The 19,013-nt window shown below is 43.1% G+C and overlaps 3 protein-coding genes across 4 annotated transcripts in view; 1 reads left to right on the plus strand and 2 right to left on the minus strand.

Annotated features, from left to right (window-relative positions):
* Nucleotides 1-475: 475 nt before the first annotated feature.
* igfbp7 (insulin-like growth factor binding protein 7) lies at nucleotides 476-6,119 on the minus strand. The gene is made up of 5 exons (XM_079269372.1): nucleotides 5,600-6,119; nucleotides 4,652-4,761; nucleotides 3,863-3,970; nucleotides 3,260-3,383; nucleotides 476-904 (listed from the first exon to the last, which is right to left on the minus strand). Exons 1-5 carry the CDS (start codon nucleotides 6,045-6,047, stop codon nucleotides 882-884), a joined length of 813 nt encoding a protein of 270 aa, XP_079125498.1. The 5' UTR covers nucleotides 6,048-6,119; the 3' UTR covers nucleotides 476-881.
* An 845-nt stretch (nucleotides 6,120-6,964) lies between these two features.
* cox18 (cytochrome c oxidase assembly factor COX18) lies at nucleotides 6,965-11,397 on the minus strand. 2 transcript variants are annotated; one of them, XM_079268922.1, is made up of 8 exons: nucleotides 11,285-11,397; nucleotides 9,958-10,102; nucleotides 9,548-9,813; nucleotides 8,822-8,922; nucleotides 8,167-8,321; nucleotides 7,863-7,978; nucleotides 7,677-7,784; nucleotides 6,965-7,297 (listed from the first exon to the last, which is right to left on the minus strand). In XM_079268922.1, the coding sequence occupies exons 2-8, from the start codon at nucleotides 10,088-10,090 to the stop codon at nucleotides 7,136-7,138; spliced, it is 1,041 nt and encodes a 346-aa protein (XP_079125048.1). In that variant the 5' UTR covers nucleotides 10,091-10,102; nucleotides 11,285-11,397; the 3' UTR covers nucleotides 6,965-7,135. The 2 variants fall into 2 exon arrangements, with proteins under 2 accessions (XP_079125048.1, XP_079125047.1); XM_079268921.1 differs by having other exon boundaries at nucleotides 9,548-10,102.
* A 398-nt stretch (nucleotides 11,398-11,795) lies between these two features.
* selenot2 (selenoprotein T, 2) overlaps nucleotides 11,796-19,013 on the plus strand; it is a 7,402-nt gene continuing 184 nt past the window's right edge. The window contains exons 1-6 of the mRNA XM_079268104.1: nucleotides 11,796-12,031; nucleotides 12,173-12,283; nucleotides 14,481-14,607; nucleotides 14,692-14,779; nucleotides 18,407-18,538; nucleotides 18,771-19,013. The exon at nucleotides 18,771-19,013 is cut by the window's right edge and continues 184 nt beyond it. Of these exons, the coding sequence (XP_079124230.1) occupies nucleotides 11,814-12,031; nucleotides 12,173-12,283; nucleotides 14,481-14,607; nucleotides 14,692-14,779; nucleotides 18,407-18,528 (666 nt within the window). The 5' untranslated portion in view covers nucleotides 11,796-11,813 and the 3' untranslated portion in view covers nucleotides 18,529-18,538; nucleotides 18,771-19,013. The remainder of the gene's footprint in view (nucleotides 12,032-12,172; nucleotides 12,284-14,480; nucleotides 14,608-14,691; nucleotides 14,780-18,406; nucleotides 18,539-18,770) is intronic.

Consider the following 19,013-nt stretch of genomic DNA (forward strand, 5'->3'; position numbering starts at 1 on the left):
GCTCCGCCTTCCTGGCAGCCTGCGGGCTCTCCTATCACCCCGTGGAGGGAGGAGAACTTGTTCCAGCCACCTTTGTCGTTGGAACTGTTTGTTTAATAAACTGTGCTTTTTGGTAAACTGTCAGCGTCCATGATTAGGTCATGACTGTCAGAGCCAGGTCGTGACAACCCTTTTTTAGATATTTAATATTTCTCATAGATTTTTCTGGAAGAAACTCTTTAGTGATAATATTAATAACTGTTTGATAATTACAGGTTAAGTGGAAACTAAGTTCCACAGCAGGTAATCTGAAATTACATATGTATGAATAAATTCAAGTTCCATGACTAAATTATTAATTGTTAACAAATTTGCCTTCTACAGAATTATCTGAAAACAGTGTAAACTGAGATGAAGTTGTCAGTTTATTCAGAAGTGAAAAAGCAGAAATGTTGATTGATCCTTCACAAGAAATAATTAAGAAGAAATAACAGTGTTGCAGTTGATGTTCTATTTTATTCAACAAACAAAAGCTCAGAGAAATAAAAGACACGATATTTTCTATTTAAGAACTGATCTGAGAACATCTCAGATGAAACAGGTTTTATTTGCATCAGTATTGTTGCTATGGTGATCTAAATCATACTGTTGCTATGGTAACCTACAGTTAATATCTGGCTGTGATCAGTTTAACTCAGAAAAAGAAACAGACTATTAATACAGAAAAAAGATTTGTAACAATCAAAGTTAGCAAAACTAAGCTGAATATAGACTTAAAACAAAGGTGAATTCAGAGCTACATGACAAGAAAGACCTGAAGAAGAAGAATCTTATAACTTCACTGGAACTTTATGAAATCATCCAATGGTTTTCTGTGAAAATCATCTTCTGTGATCAGCTGATCACAGATCATCTTCCTTCGTCACTGTAAGGAAACAGTCACAGGACGGGTTAAACATTTTTATATTACCTCGAAGAACGCCAATGTTAGTCATGGAGTTCCACAAGGTTCTGTGCTTGGACCAGTTTCATTCACCTTATATCTGCTTCCTTTAGATAATATCAGAAAACACTATAAACTTTCATTGTTATGCAGATGATACTCAATTATATCTATCGATGAAACCAACCAACTTGCTAAACTTCAAGCATGTATTAAGGACTTAAAAACCTTGATGACCTGCAACTTCCTGAAGTTAAACTCAGACTAAACTGAAGTTATTTTACAAGAAACCAAGATAAAACCTTTTTTCACCGACAAAAATCAGCACATCCTATCTCAAAGCGATGCAGAAAAAATGAATTCATGCATTTGTTACCTCTAGATTACTGTGATTCCTTATCAGGCTGCTCTAATAAATCCCTGAAATCTCTCCAGTTGATTCAGAATGCTGCAGCTCGTGTACTAACAAGAACTAAGAAAAGAGATTTAAGGTTTATAGTTAGGGCTGGTTCAGGTTCATAGTTAGGGCTGGTTCAGGTTCATGGTTTATAGTTAGGGCTGGTTCAGGTTCATGGTTAGGGCTGGCTCAGGTTTATAGTTAGGGCTGGTTCAGGTTTATAGTTAGGGCTGGCTCAGGTTCATAGTTAGGGCTGGTTCAGGTTTATAGTTAGGGCTGGCTCAGGTTTATAGTTAGGGCTGGTTCAGGTTCATAGTTAGGGCTGGTTCAGGTTTATAGTTAGGGCTGGTTCAGGTTTATAGTTAGGGCTGGTTCAGGTTTATAGTTAGGGCTGGTTCAGGTTTATAGTTAGGGCTGGTTCAGGTTCATAGTTAGGGCTGGTTCAGGTTCATAGTTAGGGCTGGTTCAGGTTCATAGTTAGGGCTGGTTCAGGTTTATAGTTTGGGCTGGTTCAGGTTTATAGTTAGGGCTGGTTCAGGTTTATAGTTAGGACTGGTTCAGGTTTATAGTTAGGGCTGGTTCAGGTTTATAGTTAGGGCTGGTTCAGGTTTATAGTTAGGACTGGTTCAGGTTTATAGTTAGGACTGGTTCAGGTTTATAGTTAGGACTGGTTCAGGTCTATAGTTTCATCTATTCATGTTGTATATTTTCATGTTTTATTTCTGTTTAGTCAGTTTCATTTTCTTGTGTTTTGGCAGTGAACTACTTCAGTCATTGCTGTGCGTTTATTGTTGTTTCTACCTTTCACTCTGTTCAACATCTACATGCTTCCACTAGCTCAGATTATGGAAAACAACAAAGTGTGTTATCATAATTATGCAGACGACACACAAATCTACAGAACTATGTCACCAGGGGACTATAATCCCATACAAGGGCTGGGTAACTGCATTGAACAAACCAACAACTGGATGTGCCAGAATGTTCTTCAATTAAACAAAGATAAAACAGAAGTAATTGTTTTTGGTACCAAGGACGAACAATTGAAAATCACCGCTCAGCTTCAGTCACTGATGTTAAAACCCACAAACCAAGCCAGAAATCTAGGTGTAGTTATGGATTCAGACCTCAACCTGAACAGCCATATCAAGACAATTACAAAATCAGCCTCCTATCACCTGAAGAATATATCAAGGATTAGAGGACTTATGTCTCAACAGGATGTGTAAAACTTGTCCACGCATTTATCTTCAGCAGACTGGACTACTGTAGCGGTGTGTTTACAGGTCTCTGTAAAAAGTCCGTCAGAAAGCTGCAGCTGATTCAGAACGCTGCAGCTCGAGTCCTCACTAAGACCAGGAGGGTGGATCACATCACTCCAGTTCTGAGGTCTTTGCACTGGCTTCCTGTCCAACAAAGAATTGACTTTAAAATCCTGCTGTTGGTTTACAAAGCACTGAATGGTTTCGGGCCAAAACACATCTCTGATCTGCTGCTACCTTATGAACCATCCCGACCCCTCAGGTCGTCTGGGACCGGTCTACTTTCTGTTCCCAGAGTCAGAACTAAACATGGAGAAGCAGCGTTCAGTTGTTCTGCTCCACATATCTGGAACAAAGTCCAGAAAGCTGCAGGTCTGCTGAGACCCTCAGCTCATTTAAATCAAGATTGAAGACTTTTCTGTTTGCTGCTGCCTTTAATTGAACCACATTCAATTAATATATTAATCAATTTCCTGTATTTCTGCATTTTATTTGTTACACTGTTTCTTTAATTGTTTTGAAATCTCCTTTTCTTTTGCCTTGTGTTTTGATGCTTTTAATGGTTTTATGTGAAGCACTTTGAATTACCTTGTTGTTGAAATGTGCTGTACAAATAAACGTGCCTTGCCTTGCTTTTTCATTTGTTTGTCAGTGTGTGTTTGTTTGTGTTGTCGTTGCCTTTTTTGACGATGTCATCGCTGGACTCGACCAGGTAAATGGCTCCGACAGCTGAAGCTTCTCCTTTAGCATTGGTGGCGTGACACTCGTACGATCCTTCTTCTTCTTTGGTCAGAGGAGAGATCTGAAAAAAACACCATCAGTGATGTTTATTGGTCCAACAGACTGAAGTCATGACATCACTTCCTGTCACAAATTACTTTTTTATCATCAGTGCTTCTGGAGTTTCTTTTCCACATTAAAGATGATGTCTCAGTTGTCTCAGTGTTGATGATACAGGTGACTTTCAGCTGCATGTCTCCTCTTCCTCGGTACCATAGAGCTCTATTCTTGTTTATCAGACATGATCCTTCATCAACATGAACACACACACACACTAGTTGATTTACACCAAACACTGTTTCTACCGAGAGACTTTTGCGTTTTTTCGTTACCTGAAGGCATCGTAGTTCTCCGACTACGGGAGGACTGACTGGAGGGTATTCAGTGGATTATAATCTGCACCTTCACCTCTAGATGTCACTATACCCTGCTCACCGGACCGTTAATATGTATATTCAGTGTGTTATTGTGTACATATATCTATAAATGTGTATGACTGACCAGCACCCAGCCGGTCACTTCATGTTTCTCGGGTCCTCCTCTCGTTTGAATCGCCAGGTTGTCTCTGTCTCCAGGAAGAAGCTCCATCCTCTTCTTCCCACTGAAGACCTGGAGGAAGAAAAACCGGCATATAAATATCGGTTAAATATCAAATGATATCAAGTTGAATTCGTGCATGTGAGGTTTCATGTGGCGTCAGTAAACATTTGTTTGTTTTTATTCAACATTTGGTTTCTTGCCGTCTGACTCGATGAATCTCACAAGCAACATTTTTTCTTGTGATTGAGAAACTTGCTGCAGCTTGTTCTTCACTCAATCTGATCTAAAGTCCACAAACATCAGCAGACAAAGTCTGAACCTGCAGAGAGAACCTGCTGACACCTGAACACCTGAGGCTGCAGTGAGCTCACTCTCCTTAACCCTCTGATGCCCTCAACTACATTCTTATGTTCTATCAATTCATAATCAGTTCAAACATCTTCATGTTAAAGACAATCTGTATATTATAGCTATATTTCTTTATATATTTACTTTAGTTTATTTGAGAAGGTGCAAATGAATAAATACAAATGCATCTGTGGTCCCTTCAGGACTTGATGATTTATGAGAAACTAAAAACAAAAAAGTCTCATATATTCATATTTATTTTGTATTTTACTTTTCAACCTGCCAAACTGTAAGTTATGAAGATATTTATTTCTATCACATTTAACAGATATCATGTGTCAGATTTGATCCTGTGAACCAGTTGATGAACTGCTGAGTGTCGGTGATGACAGAGGAACTCACCTTCTTCCAGGTGAGGACAGGTGTAGGCACCCCCACTGCCTCACAGCTCAGGTACACCTGAGAGCCGCTCACGTTGTAGACCTCACCTGGAGAAGTGACGATGACCGGAGCTGCAGACAGACAGGTAGGTCAGTGACGGTGAGTAACATTAAAGGTCATCAACATGAAGCTTGGTGATAGAGAAACAGAATGAAGCAGGAGTCCATGTGTTAAAGGACACCAGTCTAGTACTGTACTGACCTGGTTGACGCGCTGGTTGTAAGCATAAGTTACCTTACGTTACAATTGATGTGCGTTGCATTAGGTACATCATCCACAGACAAGGTTTGTTAAATGAGTCAGTTTATGTCTTTCAGCGTGGAACAACGTAAACCCAGTCTTTCCACCGACCATTGAACGCACCATTTGCAGAAACACTTCAAACTGTTACTGTAAAGCGGTCAAACACTGACGACGGTGACTTCAGTACCTTTATACCTGAGCCCAGGACCTTAGTACAGTGCCACCCAATGCATACACAGAACAGTTGTATTTACAACACCATATGTGGCTGTAACACCATCAGATACAGTAACAATAAAGATAATCGACATGACGTTTGGTGCAGAGAAACGAGATGAAACGAGATGAAACGAGATGAAACGAGATGAAACAGGATGAAACGAGATGAAACAGGAACTCTCCTCTGTGACCTCGGAGGAATTCAGTTTGTTCTGAGCTCAGTGAGGGTTTTCATGGAGAAAGGAATTCAGTGTTTTCAGAAGGATGAAGGTGGATCATCATCACTCACTGCCTGTTACTGCCGGGGGGGACAGTGAGACGTTCAGCTTCACTTCAACCACCAAACCGTGGATTCGTTCTCTGTGGTTTCACAGTTCAGATCACGACTCACTTGTTTGTGTCATTGTCCATTTTATTATGTCTCGTGTGTGTGTGTGTCTCTCTCACCTGTAGCACAGCGGCCCTTGTTCTGAACGTTGATGGGTTCTTTGCCCTCTTTCTCGTTGGTCAGGCTGGCGCTCTTCAGTGCGCAGCCGCTCCTGTACGTGAGTCCGTCGGTGCCGCAGACCTCGTAGTCGCTCTTACAGACGCAGACTCCCAGCTTGTTCTTCTTGTCCTCGTCGCTTTTGACACACTCCATCCCGGGGCCGCAGCGGCGCGCTGCCGCGCGGCGGCCGCCACACAGCTGTCCCTCCGAGGCGGCGCACACCGAGCAGCAGCCGCAGGAGTCCAGAAGAGATCCGGTAAGACAGCCCTCCTCCGGGAGAGGAGCGCACTGAGCCGGGTCACACGGCCCACAGCCAGGACCTGCCAAAACCCGGACCGAGAGCACCGGTACCGCAGAAAGGATCGACAGAACCGGAACCAGAGACAGAAAGAGGATGAAAGACGTCATGATGGTCTGAGGGAGATCTGATCTAAACTGGTCTGAACAGGGTCCCGGTTTAAACACACTGAGAGCAGATCTGTAGACTGTGATCCGTTTAAAGCTGCTGACTCCGCCTCACACAAGACCTGATCCCAGACCTCCTCTCAGTCACAGACCAGCGGGAGGAGGAGGAACCACAGTGAATAATAATAACTAGAACCGTATAAATAATATTACAAATATACTTCATCCATCATAACAAAAAAGGAAATTCCCTTCAGAAAGAGTTATTAATAAGTTTCCTGCTGATTAAAGATGTTTATCTTTAAACAGCTGTTTCCTGTTTCTCAGCTGCAGTTTGACTTCCGTGCATGAAAAGATTTGACGAACTCCAGAAATAATAATAAGGTAACAAATAATAATTCAATTAATTTACTATTTCAGTCTGAAAGCAACAATACTAATAAATTCAACAAACATCCGTTGAGTAGAAAACAAAACAGTTAACGGTTTTAATAATGTGCTTCATACTTCAACATGTTGTTAAACTGTAAACTAAATAATTTGACTTTATTCTGATCAAACATCAATGTTTTGAATAATATTTCAGGTTAAATATACTCTGTCAGCCCTGAAGCCTTCAGGCCACATGAAATAAAGTAAGTGATCAAATGTATTTAACAGAATGTAAACTGAGCTTCTATACTTGTAAAACATACTATATTGTACATACACTGAGGATGATCAATAAAGATCAATAACTGATCAATAAAGATCCATAACTGATCAGCAGGTCAGATTCTGTTGAAGACAGTAACTTTGCGTCATTGTAAAGTATTTATCTCTTTTTAAAACTCATCTCTTTAAATAAGACAGTTTTCTCTCAGACGTCACATATATATATATATATTAATAACTGAAGGAGACTCAGACGAATTGATCAATATGTTTATCAGATCTTCTCTGAACAGTCAAAACATCAAAGTATAAGTGACGAAGACATGAAGCAGGTCTCTTTGATCAGTGAAGTATTTGACGTGTATTTGCAGTACTCTGCGTGTTTATTTGCAGTATTCTGCATGTGTTTGTGCGTGTGTATTTGCAGTACTCTGTGTTTATTTGCAGTATTTGCTGATGAAGGCAGACAGCAGGTCTCTGTATGGAGATTCTGATCGGACCGTTTGGAGCTTCAGGAATTTGTGGATTGCAGGAGAACGAAGGACGAGGTTGTGACTGAATCCCACCAGACTGGAGGTAAACCAGTACAGAGCCATAGACTGGGGGGGGGCAAACAAAATCACATTTAAATTACAAAGCGACAACAACATTTTACGACACATATTCATAAACACTGAATATACATGACTAAATGGTGCTTACAGGTTTGATTGATTGATTGATTTAGCTTTCGGAACTTGAAGTGAGTCCATGCAGGCATAGTGGATTCAGTACTGGCTTCTACATCAATTTAAAAGAACTAGAGGCGATGCAGGCGAGAAGGAACGTTTAGTGGAGGTGGAATCACATTACAGCCGTTAACCTGCCGTCTGTAGCGGACTCCAGCAACGCCGGATTATTATGGTCCCCATTAGTCACCTAGATAAAAACCATGGGGAGGTCCAGGTGTAAAAATACCAAAGTGACCCTCTAACTTACTGAAGGAACTGTAGCAGCGATGGGAATCATCAACACCGAGAACGCTCTGATGGAGTTCGTCACAACCTTCTGAAAACGAGACGGGTTGACTCTCTGAAGAGAAAACACCTTAGGAAGAAGAGAGGGGCGGTTAGGTTAGATGACATCATCAGGTCAGGTGATCACACACCTGCTGAACAGACTGACCTCTATGATGAGCAGGTTGGTGAGTCCAAGACAGATAGGTAGGATCCAGGTGGGGTCAGGTGAGGTGAGGTCAGGGAACCATAGGGCGCCTCCTGCTGCCAGATCAGCCTGCAGAACTGCAGAGAACAAAGGTTACTGTTAGTTCAGACTCAGACTGGTCCACATGTACTCAGTTCACTGGACTGGTCCAGATTCATTTCACCAGACTGGTCCAGACTCACTTTTCCGGACTGATTCAGTCTTACTCAGCTAACCGGACTGATCCAGACTCATTTTACCGGGCTAGGGTTAGATGTAAGCTTACCGGACCGATCCAGACTCAGGTTTCGGAGGGCCAGAGAAAGGCTGATCCACAGGGGCAGCTGAACCCAGACCAGCAGACTGGCTTTGAAGGGGTGACAGTTGTCTCTGATGTAGAGCTGAGAAACAATTCGACGCAGATTCTTCTTGAATTGGAACCTGAGAAGAAACAGTAGAAGAGATTCTTCTTCCTCTGACAGAATCAATCAGATTACAGCTCATTAATGGAGCAATATTAAACATTCTGAACATACTATATCATCGAACATGTCACGAATTCCCCTTCATATTAGTTTATTTTCATCCTGTCTGCTTATTTGACTAACTCTCCTGTCATTTCAGATCCTACCATGCACACCCAATCATCTCTTATTCCCCTCACCTGGTCCTCCACACCCATCTCACCTGCAGCCCATTCCCTCATTAGCCTGTTAGCACATTCACGGTAGTTTGCACTGTTGGCGCTTTTAGCACCGTTAGCTGTGAGAAGTCAGCCATGTTGAGGGCTGTTGAGAAGCAATCGAAATGCTCTAAATCTTGCACCTATAGGTCTTTAACCCTGTTGGTGTTCGTTTGACTCGCAACAAGTTTAACATGACGTTTAAGATAAATCTGCAGATCAAAACACAGCTGGTTGATGTTTTTGTATCATTTCTTACCGGCTCTGTTTCTCCGTCCAGCCTTTCTCTTTCGCTCGGAATGAAACTTCGTATCGAAGCCTCTTCGCCAGCTCCGAGATCTCCGCCTGCAGCACCTCCACCTGTGCATCACCTGGAGGTTACTATGTTTACCATGATGGAGAAGAGGCTACGGTCCGTCACACGGCAACAAACATGTGAATAGGATCATGTAGCTAGAGACCTGGTTTGGTTCACAGTGAATACTTAATCTTTAATCTCTTTATCTTGAGATGTAAAAACATTGAAACATTCACACCGTGTGTGTTATTTTAATTAAACGAGTATAATATACAATGTAAACGATTTAGTACACAGGAACTGAACCTGGTGCTGGACACATGAGACTGGGAGTAGACATGATCAGAGATTAACTTTTACTTTACTTTAGTTACACCAAAACAAATGCAGCCCGTCTGTCTTCAGTTTACAGATCTCTTTAAGGCTGAAAACAGCTGATTGAGGTTTAATCTGGAACTATTTTTTCATTCATTTTTTAAGCAGAAATATCTTAAACCAAATATTTGTTGGTTTTGAAGGTAATTGCTGGTAGAGGAACTGTGGAGCACAATCAGTCATTTTTGTTTCATTTTCCAATGTTTTATAAAGAACCAATCAGTTCATTAGAAATGAATCATCAGAATAATTGAAATCTGTCACAATATTTCAATATATCCCTTTCCTCCCCTCATGTCTTCCATTACTCACCTTGGCGATAATGACCATCTGGTAAGTGGCAAGCGGCAGAGTGATGATCGTCCTGACCGACAGAGTAGCAACGATGATGCTCAGCCACCATGGCAGCCCGCTCACTTGATGCACGTTCACCAGGAAGTGTTCACACAGGTGAACCGGAGCCGAGTCCGAGAGGCTGCTGTACCAGCCGGCTGCACCTGCCCCACCTGAAAGCCTCCTGACTCCTGCCAGCCTCCCGAGTCCTGAGAGTGTCCTGATACCTGAGAGTGCCCTGATACCTGACTGCGACCCGACTCCTGACGGCGACCCGACTCCTGACAGCATCCCGATACCTGACGACAACCCGACTCCTGACGACAACCCGACTCCTGACGGCGACCCGACTCCTGCCAGCCTCCCGAGTCCTGAGAGTGTCCTGATACCTGACTGCGACCTGACTCCTGACGGCGACCCGACTCCTGACGGAAACCCGATACCTGACGGCGACCCGACTCCTGAGAGTCGTACAGGAAGCTGCAGGACGCCTGACCTCACCGCCCCCCCCACACTCAACATGGTGACCCCCTCCTGAAACATGACGAGACAAACAAGACTGTGAATCAAAGAGAGTTCCCGATCCTGAAACTTTCTGCTGCCCTGAAATAAACAATAAGTAAAGAAGTGCAACATATTCATCATCAAGGGCTCCTAAACCTGAACTCAGACAAACAAAGACAGACTCAGACCTGAAGGTGGACCAATTAATCGGCGCAAATATTATCGGTGGAACTGGGCTCCAAATGTGACCAATGGCTGTGCAGCTGCCAGCAGACGCATGTGGACGTACGTCCCTGTTTTACATTGAGGCTCCACACACATCATGAGGTCCACGCCATTAGCTCCTAAACTAAATGGTCGATCAGCTGACCCCATTTATTTTATCCACAGACAGACACTTTGTCTTCATGTTGGTCAGTTCAGGACCAGAACCAGGTCACTGCTGGATCTGGTGTTGGCCACATTTAAAAGATAATAAAATGGATCTGAGCAATAAATCCAAACTGATCTTCAGTGTTAACTCATCCTGTGGCATCGATCATGTTCAGAGTCCTTAACTGTGTAGTGTGTGTGTGTGTATATATATATATGTGTGTATATATATATATACACACATATATATATATATATACACACACATATATATATATATATATATATATATATAATATATATATATACATATATATATATATATACACATATATATATACACATATATATATATATACACATATATATATATAGATATAGATATATATATATAATGGATAAAAATACCTAAAATAAAGTATAAACTAAAGTATTCAACAATATTCACTTATCTTCTCCTCTACTAGGATTCCAACGAGAATAGACTTTTATGATTCTAGCAAATCATAAAAGTCTAAAACAGAGAGATAGGTTTCTATTTCTTCATCACAGAATATATTAATATTGATCAATATTGTGATACGGTCTTCTCCTGAAGGAAGAAAAGAAGCTGCACATTGAGAAATAAAACAAGCTTATTGCTGACATTTTATACAGAATTACTCAAATAGTAAAATATTGCCAGATTCATCTAATAAGTGGGTGACAGATATAAATTGAATATAAAACAAATAATACAACAAACGTGTGACGAGCGAAAGAAAATCTTGAAACACGCGAAGCTGTTTGATCTGGAAGGTTTTTAGTGACGAACACAGGTAACGTGAGACATAAACTTACCTGTGTGACGTCAGCCGTCAGGTGTGTAAACAGTCCGTAAAATAATCATCAGAACTTTATTCTTTATTGTTTCTCCTTCAGACACCGGCGGCAGAGCGTCCCATAGATGTGACGAAACAAGTTTACCACCAGCTGTCGGGTAAATGTGACGTCTCAGAAGTGCCCTTCAAAATAAAACAACATGAATTGATTGATTAGAAAAATAGAAAAATATGCTTCTATCAGCACTTGGACTACAGGATGTTTAATAGATTAAAATGCACCATAAATCATGTTTAATGTGTAAAACCTGACGAGGAACTGCAGTGAAAGTAAAATAGTTTAATATTTGATAATTATGTAGTAAAGGGACATACTCAAGTAAAGCACGCGCACCTTTAAACTGAGTGATGTATTTAGTTTATTTCCAATACAAGACAAAACCTGTTATTCTGCTCTTTTATTGTGAGGTGTCTTACCGGAAGTGGTGTTGTGAACGATCGTGTTTCCGGACAGATCGGTTCCTCTTCTCGAGCAGACAGCAGCAGACATGGCGGAGTACAGCCAGGCGGGCCTCCTGGTGGCTCTGCTCCTCTTCACGGCTCTCACGGTCCGGGACGTTTATCTGGGCCGATCACAGAGCCCACAGAGCGGACAACAACTGACCGAAGGACCCGGTCTCTCTCCGGAGACACCACCGGACACCGGGCCCGGGAAACCCGCCAAGACCTCCATGTACACCGGGCCCATGCTCAGGTTCCAGTACTGGTGAGTTAGTTAGCACGGTGCTAACAGGCTAACAGCGGTGCTAACAGTTAGCGTCAGAAGATAATCTCTCTGACAAACATTTAAATCAGGTGGATTAGGACTCGCATACCTGACTGGTGTGTCTTCTCTGTATGTTTTCAGTATCTCCTGAGGTTACAATAAAGTGTTCCAGGAGTACTCTCGAGCCATCAGCCAGCTGTACCCGGACATCCGCATAGAGGGGGAAAACTACCCCCCCACCCCCTTCAACAGGTGAGCTCTGACATCACAACCCCCCCCCCCCCCCCCTTGATCTACCACTACCACCTTGATCGGACTATCAAAATGGAGGGGTAGTTTCACACGTGACCACGCCAAATGGCGAGAGACAATAAAGATCGTGTTATCTACAGATGTCTGAAGCAGTAAGCTTGTGTGTGTTGGTAGAAGAAGAGAGAAACCCGGCTGACGATCTTAGACTCGCCCAACCGGGGTTCTGATCTTTGGAACGGGAGGTGCATAACATTTAACAATCAACACAGTGCAAAGTAGAAACATTAAAATGTACAGAAAGATATAAAGTGAAATATAAAATAAAGTGCACAAACAAATGCATAACAGGACTATAGACAGATAGCAGGACTATAAACAAAACTATCTCAAACACGATGGCAGCAGTATGAAATACACTCATTTCTACACAACCTTAACGATCTCTCTCGATAATCTCGGCGATTATTGAGCATACACACCGTTATAACAATACACAGTAACTTAAACAAGAGAATAAACACACTGACCTAACTAAGTCCAGACACCAAGTAACCTCTTACTGTGAGATGACTTCCGAGTTAAACTCAGGCTCCAGAGATTCTGCGTCCTTATAACCGGGAGAATCGACTTGACTGGAAAGATAATTTGTTTTTCTCTGAAGAAAGTGTTTTCTTCCTTCAGCAGGCAAGTTGTCCAACTTCTCTTTTCAGGATCCGAAACAAAAACAGTCTCTTTGTCCAGCGATATTAAGACTGTTGACCTCTGGGTTTCTTTTAAAAACAGCAACGTTGTGTTCTTGCCTCCTTACCCCGACCCAAGTCAGAGGGAAGAGCAGTTTTCAGGTGTCCCTGGTTATTTTATAAACTTTGTGACGGTCTGAGAACTGGAAGTCACGCCTCGGCACCGCCGGCCTCGTTCAGTGAGAGCAGTGCTGAGTTTTGGCCAACCGAAACTCTTTCTTGAAGGGTTTGGTGTTGTCTTCAACCCAGATCAGGTGTTTTGCTGAACAAGCAGGCCGAAGTATTTTCCTTTGTTCAGCAGCACATTGGGTACTTCTCAAGTCTCTTAAGTGTCGTTTGCTCGATCCTCGCTTGAACCGGAAGTTGTTTCTGCGCCGCCATATTGACGGCCGTCCCAAAGCTCTAATGTAGCTCAGAGGAGCGAGGAGGGACCTCGGAGGAGCCGTGAGCGAGGACCCACGAGAACAGACTTCCAGGAAGTCTTTTAACGGCCGACACGCCCCCTCATGGTTCATCAGTCATGTGATTGGACGCTGCAGCCGATCGGACTGACTGATTAACACCAGAGTGAAGACGGATCAGATTAAACTCTAGTTTATATTTGATTAGGTTTCTGATTCAACATCTGGTTTAAATAAATGTTCATTGTAGTCTGAACAACAAAAGGACCACAAACAACTTTCTACATTTATTAGAAAGATTTGTGTTTTCATGATCTGATGTTTCCCTCAATAACTTTATTATGAATACAATTAAAGTCAGAGAGAGCTGAGAGACTAAACACTTTATACATCATTCCTGAGTGTTTGATGAGCTTTATCATTTAAGAGAAACAATAATCATATTCTGGGTTAATTAATGGCGTCACAATTTCAAAACGTACAAAATAATTCATAAAGAAGACGATCGCATCCCGCCGGTAGAAATGGATCCTGTGCTTATAAACAGAACACAGGACACAGTTTGTTAACAGACTACAGAGAGAAACACTCTACAGTGGTGATCACTGTGTGTCTTTATTAGTTATTAGTATTATTAGTTGCTGTTATTAAGTACAGGGATCATGTGAACAGACACTAACTTATCTAAAGTCTCTCCAGCTGTTAAAGCGACTGACAGCTGATCAGCTGTGATCAGCTGATCCTCCGTCATCAGAAACAGACGTCGCTTCACGTGATGCTTCAGAGGAAAGGACGTCTCATGTCTCTTAAAACATATTTCCTCGTTCCTCTCTCCTCGCATGGTTTCTTCCATGCATCCCTGGTGGGAGGGACTAGGACCCAAGGAAAGGACGCAAGTGAGGGAAACGCGGATGCAATTAAGAGACTTGAGATGCACCCATAGTCAGACCCCAACACTGACACCACGACACTACCCACAACCCCCTTCAACAGGTGATCTCTGACATCACTACACTACCCCCTCAGGTGTGTTGGTAACCTATTGTCTGTCCTCAGGTGTGTTGGTAACCTGGTCTCTTACCTGAAGCTTCTCTCCATCCTGCTGATTGTCAGCGGTCAGAATCCCTTCATACTCCTCGGCCTCGACACTCCCAGAGCCTGGAACTGGAGTCAGGACAACAAGGTACATGTTACCATGGCCACGGATGATTCAACGGGTTACCATGGCAACGGATTTAACCCCGTCACTGTTTTTGTTGTTTGTCAGATTTTCTCCTGTCTGATGGCCTTCTTCCTCTGTAACATGATGGAGACTCACTTCCTGTCTACAGGAGCCTTCGAGGTCACTCTTAACGGTAAGTTCTGATTGGTCCAAGACATGACCTCACTGTGACAGTGCTCTAAGACAATGATTACTTTGCAGTAGGGGTGCAACGGATCACAAACCTCACGGTTCGGTACGGATCACGGTTCTTGAGTCACAGTTCGGGTCATTTTTCGGATCAACAAAGAAAAGGGGAGGAGTCAAATATAACTTTGCTTTCCCTTTATTAATTAAAGAACTTCAAGGACACTTAAAGAAATGAACTTTGGGCTATAATCTTACATAAAAACAAAGATATTGAAGATGTCCAATTTGAAATAAATAAATAAAAATAAAACATTCAAGAATCCTCAATTCTGTTAAGTTTAAGTGCAACATGAGGTCTGTTGATGTCCTTTCGTCAATACTGAAAGAAAGAAACAGCCAGTGAGCTAGCTTCCACTGTTTACACTGAACTGATCTGCTCGGCAACAGCTTGGGTTTATGTTTACTTCCTGTCAGGTTATGTCTTTCAAATACACAATAATGTTACATTACTGTGACATTATTTTCAAAAAGATGTCTGGGAGAGGGTCGACCTTTCTGTGGTGACTGGGATATTATTGGGCCTGTCTAGCTTCACTCTGATGCTTCTGTCAGCACCTGAACCAGGTGTGTGTGTGTGTGACTCTACCAGAGGGGGCGTGTCTACAGCACCGGACTATGCATCTCCGCTGTGGTGAAAGCGGTCACAGTCTTTTCCTTCTCATAGAGGCCTGGAACAGCTTCACACTGAAGTGGGTGCGTGAGTGGATTTCATAGCGTGGCTCAAGCATTTTAACCAGATTTAGAAATCCTTTGTTTTCCACACGGAGTGTCCCCCGTATGTAAAACGAATCTTCCTATTTCTGGGATGGTGGCGCTTCATATGTGTGGACATTAGGGGTGTCACGGATCTCAGGAGTCACGGTTCGGATCATTTTTCGGATCAGCAAAGAAAAAGGGAGGAGTCAAATGTAACTTTGCTTTCCATTTGTTAGGTAGAGAAGTTCAAGAACACTGAAAGCAAAGAACTTTGGGCTATAGCCTCGCATAAAAACAAAAATATTGAAGGTATCCAATTTGAAACAAAATGAAATAAATCTAAATAAAACATTCAAGAATACTCAATTCTGTTTAAGTGCAACATGAATTATGTTGACTTGATACCCTCTTCTTTTAGTCAATACTGGAAGGAAAAAAAACAGCAAATGTCTACAGCATCAAAAAAGTGAAAAAGAAAAAAAGCAGACCGGCGCTGGCTTACACTGTTAACTAAACTGAACTGCTAAGCAACAATTTGTGTCTCTTTACTTCCTTCCATTCAAATACACTGCAATAAACATGGAATGTTTACCATTCCTATGAAATGATCTACAACTTTAAATTTTTCTTCAAATAGATGAGTGTCTACATTCTCTGGGGAGAGGGTAGACCTTTTTGCAGTCACTATGTCCCCTGCTGTGGAGAACACCCTCTCACTAGGCACTGAAGTGCCAGGTACAGCCAGGTAGCGTCTTGCCATCATGGCAGTGTGAGGGTATTTACGCTCATTGCTTTTCCACCATGACAGCGGATCACCCCCCACTGGAATGCCAGTTGCTGCCTTGTAGAGTGCCACTTCCTCTGTGATCGTGTTGGCAAAGGTGTGGCGGTCAGCATCCTTGCTCGCAAAGGTCTCTCCAAAAAGCTCCTCTATGGCTGACTTCTTTTGTGGAGGAGATGCCTCTGAGTCTGGTCCTGTCAATGTGTGCTCTGTGGCTTGACCCTGCAAAAAAAAATGAATTACTTTATCTGTAAAACTAATTATCTCATGTTTCATGAAACTATAATTGGGATGACAACAATGAAAAAATCGCTCTTATTCATTTTTTGTTACCTCTTCAGTGGCCATAATCTCAGTGGAGAGATCATTGTATGTTCTCAAGCATAGGGCAGGGTCTAGGTGAGACAGGGACTTAAACCTTGGATCTAGTGCAGTAGATCTATGAAGTTAGTCTTGTAGATTAGGGGGGGCAGTGTATCTGGGGTTCAGGTCCCCTCTAATGGCAGCCTTCACATCTCTAGTGACTGTGCAGTCATCCTCACTTGGGGCCCTGGATTGCAGAATCCTTGTTTTCAGAGGTAGGATCATGGACACAGATGGTGTAGTTTCAGTGCTCAATAGGGTTGTCATGGTTTTGAGGGGTTTGAGCACCTGGAGGACCTCCTCTGCAATTTTCACATCAGCATCAGACAAGGTGACGATGTTTCTGATATTTTTCTTCGGGGTCTTGTCTGTCAGTGCAGAGTAAATAGCTGCCTGCTGCTCAAGATAATGCTCCAGCATGTCATAAGTGGAGTTCCATCTTGTTGGGACATCATGTATGAGCTTGTGGGACGGTAGCTGTAGCGTTTCTTGTTTGGTCTTAAGCACATGAGCGGCTGTTGTGCTTCGGTGGAAAAATGAAACCACTTTCCTGATTGTCCCAAGGAGGCGGCCCATCTGGTTCACTGAGATTCCCCTTTGTGATGCTAAATTGATCACATGTGCAAAACAAGGTATCTGTGGTCCCAGTCCAGCTTCTATGACTGCATTTGTTTGGTTCCTGGCATTATCTGTGGTGACCGGAATATTGCTATTGGGCCTGTCTAGCTTCCACTCTGCTACTGCTTCTGTCCGTGGCTGTGTGACTCTCACAGATGGGGCGTGTCTGCAGCACCGGACTATGAAACCCACTCCTCCGTGATGAAGTGAGCGGTCACAGTCGCGTAGCTCTCCGTTGCCCTACATATGTAAAAGCTATACACTAAAAACATAAAATACACAATAATGGTCACACATTAAAAGGCATCAGAGGAGCGGAGCCGACGGGATGGAGTGTGGTGGTGAAGCAGGTCGTCGGGTAGGAGGGGGCCTGATTGTGCAGGGCTTTGTGAGTGAGGAGAAGGATTTTGTATTTGATCCGTTGTGGGACGGGGAGCCAGTGGAGGTTCTGGAGAACAGGGGTGATGTGGGTGAGCAGGCGAGCAGCAGAGTTTTAGATGTTGTCTTTCTCATTAAATACCGCCTACATACCGTAACGGGTTTCATCCACCACCCTTATCCGTCATTAGAAGTTACAGGGAAGACTAAATGCTCCCAAACTTGCGACTTAAATGACGCTGGGGCTTCTCAAGTTCCTCCGCTCGCCATGACGTCGCCGTTAAATGCTTCTAACCTGCTCCGTTCACGTGAACACACCACTGCTTTATATCTGTTCACTGACACTCTGCATTGATATTCGGGGACTTGTTACTTGAAAAGGAACAGCAGCACAACTTTATTACACACTGATTACACTGTGAAAAAAAATCCTCAATTGATCGGCGGTTCACGAGTGACCCGAACGGTGAGGGGTGACCCGAACGGTGAGGGGTGACCCGAACGGTGAGGGGTGACCCGAACGGTGAGGGGTGACCCGAACGGATCCGTTACACCACTACTGTGCAGTAACAGCACCGCTTGTGAAACACTTATGTAACGTCACATTAACGTCGAGCCTGAGGAGAACTGACTAGTTTCTCTGACATCATGATGACATTGTTCTATGTCATCAGAATAAATATGAAGAATAAAGTAGCCTCTCTCTGATTGGGTGTTTCCTGTTCGCTCTCTCAGACGTCCCTGTGTGGTCTAAGCTTCAGTCGGGTTACGTCCCAAACATCCAGGAGATCTTCCAGATCCTCGACAACCATCTGAAGATGAACCAGGTGGATCCCATGAGCTTCTCTTCCTCTTAGGGCTGCACAGGTAAGCACACTGAGAAACATCAGAGGGGGTTAGCCAGGTATGTGAAGCCGAAGGTTGTCTTCAATGTCTCAAACAAGGTTCTCTTGTCACTTTTATCGTCCGTTATGGGTTCATAATATTCTAGTTCCTTCAGTATTTTTGGATTACGTTATGTTAATGTATGCTTCGATGTTAAATCCTGCTCCGTAGTCCAGGACTTCACATTAACCCTCTCACCTGTGTCTCTTCTCAGCTGTGCTGCGTTCAGGTGTCCCGGCTCAGTGGTACGTTCAGCCGCTGGCGTTCATGAAGGTCCGGCCTTAAAGCAGACTCTGCGGGGCCCGGCTGGATGTCCCCCGCCTCAAAACGAGCGTTCCCTCTGCGCCGGGTCACAACTCGGCACTACAGTACCCATAATGCACAGGTGGAGTCAGCTGTATTCACAGATTGAGGACTCCACTGGTTTATGTTGGTACAGTTTGATTTAATTTATTTA

The sequence above is a fragment of the Melanostigma gelatinosum genome, assembly GCF_949748355.1.
Source record: "Melanostigma gelatinosum genome assembly, chromosome: 5".
NCBI classification, from domain to species: Eukaryota; Metazoa; Chordata; class Actinopteri; order Perciformes; family Zoarcidae; genus Melanostigma; species Melanostigma gelatinosum.